Below are 19781 nucleotides of genomic sequence, written 5' to 3' on the forward strand. Positions count from 1 at the left end.
AAAAAATAATATATATTCTATAAAAATGATAGTTAAGTAGAGTATAATAATTACATGCTTGCATAGATTAGAAGATAAAAACATTAGTTTAAAATATAACATACTCCAACACATATTTATAACATTGATAGTTTTAGCAAAGTTACTTGCGATAAGTTTAATACAAACCCAACAAAAACATTAGTTCAAAATATAACATAGTCCAACACATATTTATAACATCGATAGTTTTAGCAACAAACTCGACAAAAACATCAGTTCAAAATATGAGTCCCTTGATGTTTTTACTATGATCCATCATTTTGTGTCTTCTTGTACTGCATCAATAGAAATGACATTGAAATTCTTGTGCTGTTGTTGGTTGAGTCGATTGGGATCTACTAAAAGTTCAATCATCCACTCTTTCTGTGAAACTTGTGCTACAAGATTTTCTATATAAGACAAATGTTCCTGCAAAAGAAATTTTTAATAACCTTGCATGATTAATAAAAATTTAAAGAATATATATGCTGGAAATTAATGTAGTAAATATGTCAAAAATTCTAAGACAGACGTTTTTACTCACAACAATAAAGGTAATAGAAAATAAGAAAACATACATCACCAGTATGATTCATTAGCTCAACTGCCGAACAACCGAATGCTTCCTCTACAACTTCACCAAACATAACAGCAGATAGTTTTCCTGTACCATTGTCGAGTTGAACATATGCTCGACAACTATAAAATTGATGGAAATATCATTTTAAGTTAGAATCAATAAAAGTTATACATTAAATTTATCACATAAATTATCAAACAGAACAAAAAATTTGAATGATACATACCGTGGTTGGGAAATACTTTGGTGTTTGCAATGGTAACAAAGGAAGCTATCATTGTAAGCATACCCAGTTCCTTTATTACAACCAATACATGACATGTAAAAAAATATCTGGCGCAAGTCAACCACTATTATCTTCGCCTTTATCCAAAATTTTGCTTTCTACATTACATCAAAAATAATTTTTTAGATGAATTGATTGTATAAATATTTGAATTTGTTACGAAAAATAGGATTTTACCGCCATGGGTTGTAAACTTTTGATCAACTCAGCAACATCACAATTCTTGATTATTTCTCGTATACCAACAGAAGACAGAGATGTAGACGGGTATGTCAAGCATCTTGCAATAATACTCTCAAGTAATGAATCATTAATTACCGCCCTTAAAATTCATAAAAACAAATGCAACATAAGAAATACAAATATGAAGATTTTAATATTGAAGTAGCACGAAACAAATAATGACTTATTTCTGACGATTACCACTCTTGCAATGAAGTTGCCTCAGGAAGAACAGGATTGATCATAAATTTACTTTTCGGACGTGATGAAAGAGACAATCCTTCATTAGAAATAGAGATCGTGATTAATGCAAGTATATACAATATAAAAGAAAAATATAAGATTGTTAATTATTAAAAATACCATTATAAGAACCAACTCTTATTCTTGTTCCAAGTATAACTGGCTTTGTCCCAATTATTTCTGAGATTTTTTTGCATTCATCTTGCACAAATTGACCCCACATAGTTAAACATATGGGGTTTAAGCTACAAAAATTGGAATAAAAAAAGAATTAACAGAATATACAAGAAATAAAGATTGAAACATAATTTTAAAAAAGTAAACTACCTAAAAAATATTTTTACCTTTGATCAATGACATATATTTCCTGAATAGTTGTTGGTCCATGTACTGAAGTTATCTCTCTACATGGCTTGATATTGATTGCAACAGCTAAAACATCTGACAAATAAGATTTAAATTTTTAATAAATTGATAATTAAATATTCTAAAATCAAGAGTGAATTACCTATTTCTGCAATTGAGTCTTTGTAAGCGTCTAATTCATTGAACGGAATGAGTTGGTACTTTGGTACCTCCAATTGTTCTTCATCCTTTGGAACTTCCTCAATTATCGTTTTGGAATTTAAGATCCATTGATATTCATGTGTTTCAATTCTATACTTCGGATCCAGTGGCCTTACATATGCATTACTGATGTAGTATGACCGGAAAATATGTAAAGTATCATCTCGCGAGTCTATATCTTTATCAAACATTGTTGCTTGCACTCGATTTCCCTGTATAGTATAAGAAATTGAAATAAATAATTTACAAAAAAAATATTGTAATAAATAATTGAGTATAATAATTTTGTTTATTTTAAATTATTTTTGGGTTTTAAAAAAATAATATTTTTAAGATTTTTTACAAATTAGTAGTAAAAAAAATAAAAATACAAAAATAACAAAATCATTTATCAGTTGTTAGTACACCAAAAAAAATAAAAGACAATAGATAGAAATAAATATTATACCTCTGGATCAATCAATGTTAGGCTTTGGTACTTCACTGGTGAGCGTTGGCCTGTTCGTTTGGGTGACTTGTCTGCCACGATCATTTTGATTTTCCAATTCCTTGTACTTGGAGTGATATCTTTCATCGATGTATAAACCGTCCGCATCTTTAAAACTGTTCACATACAAAAATATTAAAGGTGTAAGTGTAGTAACCCAATACTAAATTAAAAAAAAAAAATTACAATGAGAAATAAAGAACACAATACTAAACATATAGAAAAAGAATTCTATAAAATGCATAATTTTGTTTAAGTAGTTAAACTCAAATTATACAATTGAATCATTACCTGTAGAACATTAATCTGAACATGCTAATCTTAATAATTCTGTATAGACAATATTTTTTGTGCAGTTCTTTTCTGATCGATCAGTCGACACTGGCCGTATTAAAACCCTTACTGTAGATGCAGTCTTAGCCCTTGATAAAGCCACATATAATTGACCATGTGAGAAAACAGGTTGAGGTAAATATATCCCAACAAAATCCAATGTTTGCCCTTGTGACTTATTTATAGTCATTGCAAAACTTAATCTGATAGGGAACTGGGTTCTTTTGAATGGGAAACCACTATTTTCATCAAGATTTGGCAAGAATGGGATCCTTGAAATAAAGACTCTTTTTCCGCTATGGTGCCCAACTGCGATTTCTGCATCAATTACATTTCGATCAAAAGCCCGACAAATTAGACGTGTTCCGTTGCATAGTCCTTCTGAAGGGTTAATGTTTCTAAGCAACATGATGGGACAGTTTATCTTTAGTAACAATTCATGAGGAGGAAGTCCATTTGGGGTTAGAGTATTTAAAAAATCCTCCATAACTGATTGTTCAGATGCATCTATTGCTTCATCAAAGCTATAATATCGCCTAAGCTCACTAGGAAACCTATGAATCAGTAATGTATTTATTTCATCAACATAACTGTTCTTTGGTGTTAATATGGCCGGATTCATCATAGCTGAAATATTTATTGAATATTCATGAATATCTTGGAAAACAACATCTATTAAATGATCCAAAGAAGTACAGTCATCTTCATAGGGAACAAGCATGCCATTAGGAATTTTTACAGTTTCGTCAATTGTGATTGGTGGCATTCCGTTGCCTAATTCTAACACATATTCTGAAAAAACTGGATCCAATCTTGCTCTCATATTTTCAGTTAAACGAAGTTTGATCAATGTAGGCCACAAATAAGATGAAACCAAACTGGCGTCAACATGTTCTTGTCTTGTTCCTTTACGAACCACAGGTAAAACCTGGCGAAAATCTCCACCAAAAACGATAACTTTTCCACCGAATGTTAACTCTGAATCATTAATGTCTCGTAACATTTTATCTAAAGCTTCGATGTGTTGTTTTCTTGACATAGGGGCCTCATCCCATATAATTAACCTTGCTACACGTAGTAGCTTTGCAATGGCACTTTGTTTACTAACACAACACATGCTATGTTCATCAGTATCTAATGGAATCTTAAAGCGCGAGTGTGCTGTTCGACCTCCAGGAAGGATAGATGCAGCAACACCAGATGAAGCAGTTGCAAGTGCCACTAATTTTCTTGATCTTACTGCAGCGAGAAGTGCCTTGTACAGGAATGTCTTCCCTGTCCCACCAGGGCCATCAACAAAGAATGTAGCAGTTTTGTTTGAAAAAACATTTTCCAAAATTGAATTATAGACATGTCGCTGTTCACTATTAAGGATTTCTGATGCAGCATTATCTTCTTCTGGAATTTCAACAGCCAATTCATCATCGATTTCCCTAGATTCGAATTGGTCTTCATCAAAACAAATGTCGTCATCAAGAAGATGAAATGAATTAATGTGTTTCCCCATTGATTCAAGTGTAAAAGAGATTGAGCGCAAAACTTGCATTCTTACAGTCAACATAGAATCTTCAGTTGACCTAAAATCAATTGACATATCTTGCTCAAAACGTTCCCAAAGCTCTCTCGGATTGGTTGGATTACAATAAACCAATATAGTTGCAAATAGCCACCTCAAACTGGACGGCATTTGATATAGAGATGCTTCATGTAAGCAATCTTCTAAACCACTGTCTCTCTGTAGCAAACCATGCATAGTTGCTGCCTCACGAAAAGTTGGAGCCACAACACCATCAACTGTCCTAAGATCTTCAAATGACAAAGGTCCTCTTACATGATTTAGCAATATCCGCAGATAATACCTCTCACCTTCAAATGGATTTGCTGTAATAATTCGACCTATAACAGTTTTCTTTTTTCGACAAGTCCACTCTTTGTATTGCTGGCTCCAAACATAGAATTCTGGAAATTCTTTGTACAACAAAGTCCTGGCATTCTCATCCACTCGATTTAATGCAAAGAATTCTGTTAACATCGATTTTGCAGACCGATCAGAGTTGAGAATATTGATTAAGTCTTCATTTGCTCGAAAAGTTACTTGGTGTTGATCCTCAAGATGTAAATGTAAGCTATACACTGCTGGGTACATTTCATTAACAACAAAGCCATATATTCTCCACATAGCTTCAGGCGGAGCAATCCATCGGGCTGATTGGAATTGTTGGATTTCATCAATTTGTTGATTATTTTGTTCAGAAACCAAATTGAAAGCAATACGATCATGCCCTTTGTAAATGTACTTATAAAGATATTTGACTGCTGTTATAGTAGAACAAATCTCGACGTTAATGTGACAGTCAAATGTTGCAAGCAAATACGGATTATATGGAACGACCCAACGGTTATCCAAATTATGACCTCTCACTTTGACAGTTATTCCATTGTCAGAACGCCTATATATTGGGAAGCAATCATTTCCAACAGTCGTACTTGATGCAAAAATTTTTGGATAATGGCTTTTGCAATAACCATTTTTTTTCATGCAAATATTTGTTGGATTCAACACTCCACATGGTCCATGCATCATATGCTTGACAACGGCGTTATGCAAGTGCAAATTCGTATTTTTATCAGGTATCTCTGCCGATACAATCTCATCAAAAGATTCAGGCGCATAGAGTTTCCAATCTCTTTGTAATATAATTAGAAAATGAGCATGTGGAAGGCCTCTTTTTTGGTGCTCAATAACATAAACATATGCTGAAACTTTTCCAAATATCTGTTGCTTGAATAATCGATCCTTTAATTCTTCTAATTTCGCACGAAAGACCCGAGCAACTAAATCAGGCCGATTTTGACTCTCCTCATGTAGGCGTAATTCATTTGAAATTTCTTGCCAATTTGGATTGCATGTCATTGTTAAAAAAATGTCTGGTTTACCATAACGCTGAACTAAAGCCATTGCTTCCATATATCTTTTTCGCATGTCTCTTGGACCCCCAATAAATGACGAAGGCAGAATAATCCGTTTTCCAACATTAGAAGCGTTAGTTTCCCCTAGTGTAATGGTATCAACAATACCTTGATATAACTCAGATCGAATATGTTGTTGTTTGCTACGGAAATAGTCTAATCTTGATGTCTCGATCTTAACATACATATCAACAACGAATTGTTGCAATAGACGACCAGACTGCAACAAAATTGATCTGAAATTTTCTCTGATTTGTAATTTGTAGCAATAATACTCACGACACGAAACAATTGGATCCTTCATTTTTCTGTTTAATGCTACAAAAGTTGAAGGGGAATGCAATATTACAAAATTGGACGTGTACAAACTGAGCATTAGCATTGGTCTATGCATATACATATGCAAAGTCATATTTGCATAATATAACCATAAAATCCTCCACATTGGCTTATGCATATCCAAATATTTAGCTACCTATGAACAGCGCTTATCCAAATTTGGATAACCACTATTCACCCTACAAATATTATTGTAATCATTATTTATCTCTCCTCCCACTCTCTCTCTCACAATCATTTCATTTTCTCCCTTTTTCAACAACACAACAAATCTTCACTTGCACATTCATTTTATTATTATAATATATTATATATATTTTTTTCATTTTATTATATTTTTAATATAATATATAAAAAAAACTATATTTTTTATTATTGAATTTATATTATTAATGTCAAATGTATGTAGTGGATGCTAATTGCAAAATATATATAAAAAAATTGATTTTAGCAAAACAATAATAATAATAAAATAATAATAATTTATTATTATTTTGTGTCAAATATGCATAAACCAATGTGAGAATTTTGCTTGAATGACAAAGTGGATATGGAAAAGAGGCGATTTTGCATATGCATATGTATAGACCAATGCTAATGCTCTAAGTACAAAATGGAAAGATTAAGATTATACTCTAACCTCGTTGTTCTCTTGTAAGTAATTCTTCTGCTGACATTGATTGGTGAGGATCTATTGATCGGGTTGTTTCATTACATATTACTGTGCTTCCTCTATTGATCCTTTTAATGCCTTGGTGCCAACCAGTATCCCCAAAAGGAAATAATAGCGGATACTGAAGTGGATCATAGCAGCCAAAATAATACTGAACTATATGACTTCCACCAGAATGACCAAAGACACAAATGTCCCGTCCTCCCAACTGATCTGCATCTTCATTTTCAACCCATATCGCTGCAACTTGTGAAGATGTCGGGGCATTGAACACACGCTGATCTAGGCCAGCATCTGATCTTATATGGATTACTTGATTTTCCAAATTTGGCAAATCACCAAGAGATCGGAAAAACACAGAATATGGATTTATGCGAAGAATATCGATGAGTTGAGCTATAATTGATGGGTTCATTCTGTCTGAATCAGAAATACGATTTTCTAATTCGTGCTCAGTATCATAGAAATACAATTGGAGAGAAGAAGGACGACCATTTAAAGGGACTAAATCATCGATATAGTGATAGATCTGTCCCTGAGTTCGGAAGGTATAAATCCCTTTATTTCGTCTGCAAAGATCTCTATCGAATTTAACTCCAAAAGATGTAAACGCGAACTTGTTATTATAAGTCCGAACATAGGTCTTAAAATGCGCCGCTTCATTTGCATCGGAGGTAAAAAGATCATAAAGCTGATCAGGGACATCATTTGTGGCCAAAGAAATTGTCCCATCTGCACAGCAAAATCCATTTGTTTCATGATAGAATCGTTTTGCTTTACAATGTCTGCAACAAGGCACATACGGCAAGGAATATGCTTCAGATGGCACAACTTGCAATAGTTGTCTACGTCCAACAAAGCGACGATGTCCCCTACCTATTGAGTTTAAAAATGAACAGAAGACAATAGGCGTAAACCCATCGAATTGTTTGAATGATCTGGCTAAGGACACTGCTGGAAGAGTGTCAAGAGTTGACAATGGAATAAGAACGAATAATATAATTATACTTGTTTCTTACCCCTACGAGATGATGGTATACTTGTTTCAAAACTTGACTCTTCCCGAACAACACATGGAGCCTATTTGAATAGGATGTTCTCAAATTTCAATAAAAAAGAATATAAGATTGATTGAATAAGAAATATGAAAAAATAATTTCAAGAAAACCTGTTGAATCAAAAACTGATTAGAGACGGTCGTTTCATCTATGTTTGTGTTTCCTGATTGACGTGTCAGGAAATCCATAGAATCACTCGGACAATCAGAATGATTCGCCACATTGTTTAATGATGAAGTTGCCTCTGAATCAACTATACAGACATTAACACCAGGAGGAACACATACTTCATGAGACGAAACTAATTCATCGATATCAACACCAGCGCGGAAAATTCGTTGTCTCTTTGACACTTTTTGTAGAACAGTGAAATCCTGAATGATGTTTATATGTTGGACATCATTATTTGAAGGTTCATCAATTGACATAGTCATTTGATCACCCCCAAATGAAGCTGAATCTTTTAATTGGATGGAATTGCTTCTAGATGCTTTTTTTTTAGCATATCTTTCTCTCTGTTTTGTACGGAGTTCTTCTTTTTTCTCTTCGGGTAAATCTTTATACGAGATTTTCTTCGCCGGTTGTTTTCCATGATCTTCAAAAAATAGTTTCAAAGCTTAACTTTTATAAAACTAATATTACTATTTGAAAACAAATGCTACATAACTCATTAACACAATCTTACCGCTTCTCATTATGTTAACGAAGCAAACAATTCTTCTAAACGTTGGATAATACTGTTCCACACAACCCAAACTAAATGAATAATCAATAACTACTTAATGCGAAATAAACGTCTCCACATTAGTGACATATAATAATATATATATATATATAAAGGGACTTACAGGTCTTGAAATGAACAGTGGAGAGTCTTTTATATATTTAGATCTCTTGATAAGGAGGATAATTCCTGTTTAGACACAAAAGACATTGTAAGTTTTGATTGCATTGTATACACACAAACACACACACACACACACACACACACACACACACACACACACATCGTTGGTCTTTGAAGGTTTTTTCCCACCTTGTTGTATTTTTCATGTCCATTTTTGCATTTTGATCTGGATTTGAAGGTTTTTTGGTATCTTTATTCGTTTTGTATTTCCATTTGGATTTGGGATATATTTTCATTTTGTTGTATTTTCATTGTTCATTTTTGCATATGAATTAGGATTTAGATGCGATATATTTTTTCATTGGTCTTCGAAGTGCTGTTTGTGTATTTTTATTATTCATTTTTTGATCTGTATTTGGATCTAAAGGTTTTACTCGCATTTTTTCATTTTCTTGCAATTTTTTTCATCTAATTTTTGGATGTGTAAAACCTATTATTAGAAAGAAAATTATAATATTAGCAAAAATGTTATGATTTTTTTTGTTGTATTATTGTATTTTTTTATTTTCATATTTTCACTAAGTTGTGTTCGTTTCGTTAGTTGATTTTGAGATGACATATGTAGTAGGCCTGCAATCCGAGCTAAAAGTATCGGATATGCTTTCTAATTGAACAGTTAGTCATGTCATAAGAGTAATATTATTATGTTTACATTTTTAAAAGACGGATGTTAGATGAGTGATGCATGTAGAAATAGTCTTAAGACGTGTAAATTTCGCATAATATTTCATTTAAAAAAATTGGATAAATTTGAGACTCACATAAAAAATTATTTTTATAATAATGAACTCTAACTTTTTTTCCAAAAATGCATGGAACTTGCACATTGTGTAACTCATAAGTTTAGGTTCAGTAGTTTGACTAATCTAATGTAAAATATTTTACTCATATCTAACCAAAATATGAATATGCATTTAAGCTATATGAAAACCTTTAAATATAATTATTATTTTCATAAATTTCCGTTTTAACACCGGTAAATAAATATCGAATTGCCTCTATCTCTAAAAGATGATCAAGAGAGTAATTGAAAAGATGGTCACCTTGACCGAGCTGACGCGTCGATTTTGTGGTGGTTCAACAGATTTTTTTTTATTTTTTATTTTTTTTTTACTTTTAAACTTATTCAAACAATAAGTTAAATGCATAATAATATATATATATATTAATATATATATATATATGCATAATATATATATATATTATAAGTTAAACTTATTCACGATTTCCCATATATCTTCTCTCTCTCCTACATAATAATATATATATATATATATATGAATAATTTTAGAATTTTAAATCTTCACCGTTGAACTTGGCTTTATGTGTCAATCTGATATTTATTTCTTAACCATTCTCTCGAAGCTTCTTCCCGACCCACTCTCTCTGGCTCTTTCTCAATCCAACCTACTCTCTCTCACTCTCGGTAGCCGCTAGCGACGCTGTGCGTCTCCTCCAGCCACCAACGTAGCCACCCACAACAGCAGCGCCGCCAGACGCAACCCTCAAACCATCGTAAACTACTGTGATGCCCTACCGCACCCCCTTCCCCCTGCGAATCACACCCCCTGCATCTGCGATGCCCTAGCCCCAGTTTTTACTCACTCTCTCATCTGCTCTATCTCTCTCTTTGCTATCTGCGATGCCGAACGATGGAACTACTCGACCTTGGGATCCAAGAGATTAGAACGGATTTCCGTTTGGGTATGTTTTTTTTCCTTCCCTCTGTTTTGTTCTCTGTTTCTTGATTTTGGGTTTTTTATTTTTTTTGAGTATGTTTGAATGTTTGAGGAGTATCTGTTTAGATCTATTTAGCTGCAAAATGCTAGAGTCGTGGGTTATTATTATTTGGAAGATTTGTTTAGATCTCTTTAGATTTGTTTAGATCTATTATAGATAACATATATATATAATGAAGATTTGTTATTATTTGGAAGAAATGGTTTTTGGGATGATGTATCTTTGATTTTTCTAGATTTTTTTTTTAAATTAGTTGTGTTTCCGGGTGGAGTTTGGGAAAAAAAATTGGGGCCTTTGGGTTCCAAAATATTTTTAGGAAAAGCAAAGACTTTAGAGAGTTAAGCAACAATTTCATGTTTGGCTCCATATTAACGATTGGTGCGATGCTTGGTGCTGTCACAAGTGGTAGGATTGCAGACTTCATTTAGTATTTAGAACACAAATATTATGCTTTCCAATTTGACTTCTTAGAATTGTTTTTAATAAAATAAAGGCTTTTATATAAAAAAATAATGATAGTCTGAAATTTAAATAAATATAGGCTTTTAGTGTTAAAAAAAAAAAAAACCCGGGTATAACCCGGGTTATACCCGGGTTTTTTGGTGAAAGTTGTTTTTTTATTGTTGTGTTATCGATATGTGGGTCTCTTATTCTTTCTCTGCTTAGTTTTGGTTTAATATATTTTGTTTGGTCTGGATTAGGTATTGTTTGAGGAAGTTGAAGAAGGTGAAGAAGAGCAATGGGCAAATGCTTGCTATCAATGAGGTATATTCTTGAATCTCACCTATGAGTTGATTGTCTATGAAATGATTTATTGGATAATGATCTAGGTAATTGTGGTTTTAGAACTCTATGTTGTGTTCTTCATTCCGAAGAACCTAGTATTCTTTTTGTGCTTATGATTTACGATGTTTGTTAAAACGTAGAGAAATGCTGAGCGTGGTTATCAAATTAGCTGTGATTTTTTAGTGTTGGTGTTGCTGCTTGTTTTGCTTTCCATATTAATTTGAGGGTATGATGTTTGTTATTTGATCATTTAGTATTTCTTCCATGCAATGAAGCAACAAATTATGTTTGTGTGACACCCACCCGTGGGTAGCCCAAGTGGTATGGGTGAACTTGTGTCCATGAGCCCCACCCATGTCACAGGTTCCATTTTCCCAAGGATCAAACTGTGATTTAAGTGGGAGGTCAACATCGTTGGGTTGATGAACAAATACATTTTTTTCGGAAGTATTTTTTTCAGAGGGGGTTGATTTGTTTTCTTTTTTAAATCTGGGTGGAATGTTCTCTAATGAACAATTTTTGTAATTGTTCTTGTTTCTGTATTTACAGAAATTGCATTTTTCTAATTTCCTTTGTTCTCGGGCATTTCTATTTGTTGTTTCTATTATCTGTGTTCCCAATATTCTCTGCAGCCAATATTCTCTATTTGTTGTTTTTAATTTATTATTTTAATTATATTAAATTTTATTTTTAATTTTTTGAGCTAATTAGGATTTGCAAAATTAGAGATCAAAGCTAGACACTCAAGTTAAGGTCTATTCTGATGTAAGTGTTTGCTGGGTATCACAAAACGTGGTTGTATGTTTATTTTGTTTTGTTTTCTATATATGAAAACTCTGTGCATGACTTTGGATGTATTTTTATTTTTTGAATTTTTGATATATAGTCATTTGTACTTGAATAAAGTATCTCGTTTACATGGGTGCTTGTTCTGTTTTTTGAACTGTCAAGTATTGGAATTGATATTTGGATCTTATGCTGGGTTTGCCCACACTTCTGGTTGGGGATTGCCATTAGAAACATCCTATGTATTTTTTTCGGAGGGGTTGATTTGTTTTCTTTTTTAAATCTGGGTGGGATGTTCTCTAATGAACAATTTTTGTAATTGTTCTTGTTTCTGTATTTACAGAAATTGCATTTTTCTAATTTCCTTTGTTCTCGGGCATTTCTATTTGTTGTTTCTATTATCTGTGTTCCCAATATTCTCTGCAGCCAATATTCTCTATTTGTTGTTTTTAATTTATTATTTTAATTATATTAAATTTTATTTTTAATTTTTTGAGCTAATTAGGATTTGCAAAATTAGAGATCAAAGCTAGACACTCAAGTTAAGGTCTATTCTGATGTAAGTGTTTGTTGGGTATCACAAAACGTGGTTGTATGTTTATTTTGTTTTGTTTTCTATATATGAAAACTCTGTGCATGACTTTGGATGTATTTTTATTTTTTGAATTTTTGATATATAGTCATTTGTGCTTGAATAAAGTATCTCGTTTACATGGGTGCTTGTTCTGTTTTTTGAACTTTCAAGTATTGGAATTGATATTTGGATCTTATGCTGGGTTTGCCCACACTTCTGGTTGGGGATTGCCAATAGAAACATCATATGTATTTTTTTCGGAGGGGTTGATTTGTTTTCTTTTTTAAATCTAGCTGGAATGTTCTCTAATGAACAATTTTTGTAATTGTTCTTGTTTCTGTATTTACAGAAATTGCATTTTTCTAATTTCCTTTGTTCTCGGGCATTTCTATTTGTTGTTTCTATTATCTGTGTTCCCAATATTCTCTGCAGCCAATATTCTCTATTTGTTGTTTTTAATTTATTATTTTAATTATATTAAATTTTATTTTTAATTTTTTGAGCTAATTAGGATTTGCAAAATTAGAGATCAAAGCTAGACACTCAAGTTAAGGTCTATTCTGATGTAAGTGTTTGCTGGGTATCACAAAACGTGGTTGTATGTTTATTTTGTTTTGTTTTCTATATATGAAAACTCTGTGCATGACTTTGGATGTATTTTGAATTTTTGAATTTTTGATATATAGTCATTTGTGCTTGAATAAAGTATCTCGTTTACATAGGTGCTTGTTCTGTTTTTTGAACTTTCAAGTATTGGAATTGATATTTGGATCTTATGCTGGGTTTGCCCACACTTCTGGTTGGGGATTGCCATTAGAAACATCATATGTTTGATAAAATGGTGGTCTTTATGTAAACAAAACAAATAATTTGAGATTAGGTTGACACAAGACTAACGAAGCTAGAAACACAGTATCAAACATGAAAGTAAAAAAATATTTACTCTAAATAACTAACAGAAAATATTACACTAAACAATCATGCACTTACAATGATCAAACACCAGAAAATTTTAGTTTTTGAAATCTGCTGGTAAGAACACCTTAGAAGAGCTGGGAAAGAAGCTGAAAAGAACTCATCAGTAGAAGAAATCATCAGTAAAAATCAGCAGTAAATATTAAAAATCAGTAAAAGGAAAAAAATAGAGGATAAGAGAAGAGAGGGTAAAGAAGCTGAAAAGATGATCAGTACGTAAAAGAAAAAATGGAGTATTAGAGAAGAAGTAAAAAATACAGGATTTTTCAGAAAATTACCTGTAATGAGGAACAATATCTGAAACCAAACAAAGAACACTATGAAAATAAGAACTCTCCTAAAGATGAACACAACATCATCTTTTAAAGAATGTTCCTTCTCTTTCTAGGCGTCCTCTGACCTCTTATCTATCACCCATATCACCCATCATATCACCCATCAGACTGCTGTAAAGTAAGTAAAAGTTGTAAAACCAATCAAATCAGACATCAAATCAGAGATAAAAAGAAAATCTTCCAACAAAATCAGACATAAAATCACACGGAAAAACAAGAAAAATACTGTTGATTTCTGTACATTTGAGATAGGCTCTGATAAATAGAATTTTTCATTTATATATATATTATCTTCCATCTTTTTTGTCATGAATATGATCAGCTGGGGATTTGGTCGAGGGCTTTAATATAAACCCTAGCTAGCTTGAGATAAAGAAAATGTATATATATGGCAGAAAACCTTATATATAGAGAAAAAAGGTTTATTAGAAACCTTTTGTGGAAACTTAGCTGCTATGATTTTCTAATAAAGCCGTGTGTGTGGCTTTATATAGAGAAAAAAGGTTTATTAGAAACCTTTTGTGGAAACTTAGCTGCTATGATTTTCTAATAAAGCCGTGTGTGTGGCTTTATTAGAACTCTAGGTTAAAAAGGTTTAATATAAACCCTAGCTAGCTTGAGATAAAGAAAATGTATATATATGGCAGAAAACCTTATGATCAGCTAGCTCAAGATCAATGTTGTGAGACACATGATATATAAATGTGTGTGTGTGTTACATACTCTATATAGAATTCTTTACAAGTTATTAATTAAACACATTAATTCATTACAGATTCTCTCTCTTGTACAATATTTAATAAGGAAACTTCTGTGAAAGATTGCTGAAATTATTTCCTGTCATTATATATATATATATATCGATATATAATAGGAGCCATAAGTCTGCAACAGGCCGGAGTAGTCTTTGTTGGATATTGGTGGATGAGAACGTACAAGTTTTATTATTTTTAATCATTTAAATATGTAAATCGTTATATTATTTATATTCATGTGCTGAATCAACCTACTGACACAAGCAATTTCTTTCTCCTGCTGACACAAGCAATTTCTTTCTGCTGACACAAGCAAAAAGACTGCTTTTTAAAAAAATACAACTGAGTGAATAAATGTCAGTAAATGCAGAATATCTGAATAATTATCTATATTCATGTGTCAGTAAATGCTTGTATCAGTATAAAATGTCAGTAAATGCAGAAGCTGCTGTATTATCATGTGAGAGAGAGATCAGAACAAATCAGGGCAAAATAGACTCTGCTTTTCGAGACACAGTCTATTTCATGCATGTATGCTTTTTATTTTTGAACCTTTTGGTTTTGGCACATATATAGATCGCTTTGATCTCCCTTTTTTGGTGAATAACATGCTCTGACTTTTTAATTCATTTGAAAGATTCAACAGTATGAGTAAAAGGGTACATAATTCCTACATTTTCATGCATTTAATTATGAATGCAATTGGAGAATCGAATCAAAGGTGGATATTCTGGAAATTCAAAGGCAAAGTATAGAATTCTTTACAAGTTATTAATTAAACACATTAATTCATTACAGATTCTCTCTCTTGTACAATATTTAATAAGGAAACTTCTGTGAAAGATTGTTGAAATTATTTCCTGTCATTATATATATATATCGATATATAATAGGAGCCATATGTCTGCAACAGGCCGGAGTAGTCTTTGTTGGGAGTAGTCTTTGTTGGATATTGGTGGATCAGAACGTACAAGTTTTATCATTTTTAATTATTTAATAATTATCTATATTGAATCATCTACTGACGCAAGTAATTTCTTTTTCCCGCTGACACAAGCAAAAAGACTGCTTTTTAAAAAAGTACAACTAAGTGAATAAATGTCAGTTAATGCAGAACATCTGAATAATTATTTATATTCATGTGTCAGTAAATGCTTGTATCAGTATAAAATGTTAGTAAATGCAGAACATCACCATTCTCAAAGCTATTCACTGATCCCACGAAAGAAAAAGTTTTTTAAAGGTCTTTTGCTCTGCAAAAAGATATTAAAGTAATAAAAAGACATTTACGGACACAAAATATAAAAAGCAGTATGTGCTACACGGATGTCACACGGAAAAACAAGAAAACCACTGTTCATTCCTGTTCATTTGAGATAGGCTCTTATATAATAGAGATAGATATATAGTCATACAGCATACTGCATTCCTGCTTCCTCTTTATTTTATGTGCTTTTGGATTTTACTTTATAGCTAGGAACTCTTTATCTTGACTCTTTGCACATAATGATGAATAAATTAATGGATAAAGTGAAAGATCACTGATCACCGACTATGTTATTGTTAAAATGTAAACCCATCTAACAAGGTAATTGTTAGGATCGATGAATCAACATCTAACAAGATGCATGGTGCAAGAATATATATTTTAAAAAATAAAGAAATTAATTATGAAGTGATATATCTAGTGTATTCTTTATTTGAAATGATATTTGTAGTTATAGAATGTGTAACTATAGCACACTCATTTTAAAAGAAGTAAGTATATATGAGAGCATATGAAAATATTAAATTTTTAACAGTGAATATATCTCACTCTTTTTCAAAAAAAAATATGTAACACTTGCCTAAACTATGATTATATATAGCATTAGTCATTGGGTATCTTGGTTTAGACTATAAAAGTACTCATGATCATGATCCACGAAGAAAAAAAATAAAAACCATACGAGGCCGGTAGGTACAATATTGTGCATGCAAGAGCCGTAATCCCAGGAAAATTATTCGTATGTGTCCATTTGTATTCAGACAAAGGCTTCGGGATATAAACAGAAAGAATAGTTTGTATTAGGTGGTCTATCATTCAAATCATTCGTCTCCATGCAATTTGTCTCCTTTCCATCACCCATATCATCATCCTCTAGGGTTTCTGCAAAACTCCATGCATGATCTCCAAGAAGTCTGACAATCATTTTCTCCATCACACTTTGCGCCCTTGGAGCTACATGGGGAGTCTGGTCTTCATGGAGAACACACACACATGCATGCACACACACATATATATGATCATTATATGGGTAGTCAGAATTGGTTGCCTCAGATGGGGAGACAAAATCACGTTGCAGCATCCATGCCTTCGCCGGATCTAGGGGGTTGTGAAGGTGATGGCGTAGTACAACATTATAATGATCATAAGCTAGCTGTCGATACAATTTTAGGAGCTGTGAAAACTACATGCAGATAACATGTATGTTGGGTGCATGTAACATATATAAGTCTTTTCTCGTTTTTTCTCCCTGTCCAGTTCAGTCTAGGAATCTTACATGAATTTTATCTGAATTATATATAATTAATAACTCCCCTTTTTTTGTCCTCGATCCATGGGTATTCCTGTGAGAATGGGAGGGTTTTGGTCTTCCATGGAGAAATGCTGTGCATTTTACTTAGAATATATATAGTATTGATCATTTTGTTTATGAAGATGAGCATGATCGTGAGGGTTAATCTGACGATCTTTTTCTTTAAAACCCCGCTTTTTGGCAGCGGGCATGCATCCATATGATCTCATATCAAATTATGATTGGGCTATAATTGATAGATTAACTTATATATAATACTACTTTAATTCATGATCATCTTGTTGATTTTTTAACAAAATAATTAATTTCCACCACCAAATGATCCAATGAACAAGGTGGATGAGACCGGCCGGGTCTTTCACACTATCATGGTCCAACTCGATTGGACACCACAAGCGCACGCTAAAGGTAAACATCTTTTCCTCCCGCTTTTGGTAATTCCTCAATTAGCTAGCTTTCAAACAGCACTACTATATACGCTTTGAACTTCTTAGAATTAGGAGCCACGATCTTGCTGCAGGCTCCCCGCGGTGGCCCCATTAATTACTTTTTCTCTTCCTCTTTTTTTCTCCTCTTGAATATAGTGCGTGCTAATTCAATCCTATGATAAACTTAGGTAATATCATATGGTTCTTAATTGTAATATATACTATTAGTGTTGCGCAACGTCATGCATGCGTGGGGGGGCATAATAAACTAACATTATGCAACAGGCGCTGCTCAAAAAGGGTGTTAAAACTTAAACCACCTACCACCCATTAGAATTTGCAAATTTCCCAAGTAAATAATTAAAGGTTAATTATATATATATAGTTTTACAACTAGATTATATATATATATATATATATATTAATTTATCTCTGATCATGAAGTAGTACTATATATATTAATATCGAGTTTTTGTATCTCTAGTCTTGCAATAAAAAAATAAATAAATGAGTAAATAATGATATTAATGAAAATGAAAGATTTAATATATATATTATATATTGATAAACTTCATTTCGATCGACATGTTTTAATTCATTTTTTGTGAACTTTTGGGGGCCTCCAGTTGTTTTTGCTCTATTTCTGTTTTGGCATTTACTGATGATGGGGAAACATGCACAGATTTGCCCGGATAGCTATGGCCTACATAATGGAGCATTAATATCGCTGCTACTGCTAGTCCGGTACCATGATCATTCTATAATGGAACTCTCACTAGCTAGCTACCTCTCTCACCTTTTTTATTAATTGTGGCTGGTTCCAGCTTAAATGATATAATTCAGAAATTAATCCAATGCTTTTGAAAAACAAGGGATAAATATATATATTGATGTTGAAAAAATCGTACAACATGTCAGAGGGAGGGAAAGATTCATTTCTAGTCCACTAAATTGATTGGACCTCAATCGGTGTTGCTTGGAGTTTCCAACAGTATTCCGATACTGCTATACGGTGGGAATGCATACGTCTATGACGATAAATGGAAAATAATTATAGAAAAAGTAAAGAGAGATTGATATCAAGATTTACGTGGTTCAGCGCCAGGCCTACGTCCACAGGAGTTTGGAAAGTGGAGTTTCTACTATAATATATTTGTTTACAGTCTCATGATCCCTCATATCTCACTATACAAAGATTGCTAGTGATCTGTTGGCTGAGTAAATTCTTCCTAGAGCTTGATGTAGGTTGAAGAAGAAGTTGAAGATATGATCGAGAGAGAGTCTGTGTCGAAGTTGTCTGGGCATATCTTTTTATATGATCATCTTCCTACAATTGTTGATAGTTGCGTATCTAACCTTTCACTGCACATGCCAGCCTGCCATGAGGTTGCTGGTCTCCCTTGCATGTGTTAGCTTCCCTTCTCTTCCTACTTTTCCTCTAACCCCTCTGATACTTGCATGCTATCATGTCCCTCCTTATCTCTTTCTTCTTTGTCTTCTTGTCTTTAGAAGTGGTCTGGTAGGCTGAGCCTAACTATATATATGGACTATGATATTTTGTCCATTCACAATATATATAGCGAGAGAGATAGAGAGAGAGCCATCTAGGAGACCTGGATATCCTTGTTTGATCATATTGAAGTTGTGCTTTTCCAAGCTAAGATTGATTTAGCTTCTTTTGGATTTAAAAATTAGTTGAGATGGTTTTAGATGAGTTGAATAAAATATTGTTCGAATATTATTTTCAATATTATTATTGTTTTAAGATTTGAAAAAGTTAGATTGTTTATTATATTTTGTGTAAAAATTTTAAAAAATTATAATGATAAAATGAGATGAATTGAGGTGAATTTCAAATCCAAACGGGCCGTCTCAATCTGGGCGTTTCTGGACTCTCAAAAATCAAAAGCAAGGTCACTGGGCCTTACCACCTAAAGACTTTATGAAAAGATTAGAGGTCTTGGTTCGGGGTAATATGGGACTTTTGCTAAAGTGTAGGATCTTAACCCCCACTCTTTTTTGGGCCACGGTGAAAACAGATGGGAGTTCAACAAGCCCACTACAGTATCTGCGAGGTATCTCGCCTCCCTCTTAGGCTCTTATCACGGTGAACCGATTAAGGATGCACATATGTTTC

General features: G+C 32.8%; 1 protein-coding gene across 1 annotated transcript; it reads right to left on the reverse strand.

The window, feature by feature from the left end:
- Positions 1–297: 297 nt before the first annotated feature.
- Positions 298–8207, reverse strand: LOC118344048. The gene is made up of 11 exons (XM_035683804.1): positions 7890–8207; positions 7741–7801; positions 6771–7597; positions 2977–5929; positions 2368–2522; positions 1861–2131; positions 1697–1793; positions 1473–1597; positions 1311–1389; positions 600–720; positions 298–450 (listed from the first exon to the last, which is right to left on the reverse strand). Exons 1-11 carry the CDS (start codon positions 8205–8207, stop codon positions 298–300), a joined length of 5160 nt encoding a protein of 1719 aa, XP_035539697.1.
- Positions 8208–19781: the final 11574 nt, after the last annotated feature.

This window comes from Juglans regia, chromosome 12 (genome assembly GCF_001411555.2).
Source record: "Juglans regia cultivar Chandler chromosome 12, Walnut 2.0, whole genome shotgun sequence".
NCBI lineage: Eukaryota > Viridiplantae > Streptophyta > Magnoliopsida > Fagales > Juglandaceae > Juglans > Juglans regia.

Excerpts from the sequence above, each read along its gene's own strand:
- LOC118344048 (XM_035683804.1), bottom strand. The coding sequence starts at position 8,207 with ATGTCAATTGATGAACCTTCAAATAATGATGTCCAACATATAAACATC. Across the intron at positions 7,598-7,740 it reads TATACCATCATCTCGTAGGG|GTAGGGGACATCGTCGCTTT; the intron begins GTAAGAAACAAG and ends TAAACTCAATAG. Across the intron at positions 5,930-6,770 it reads GGATCAATAGAGGAAGCACA|TCTGGTCGTCTATTGCAACA; the intron begins GTAATATGTAAT and ends ATTTTGTTGCAG.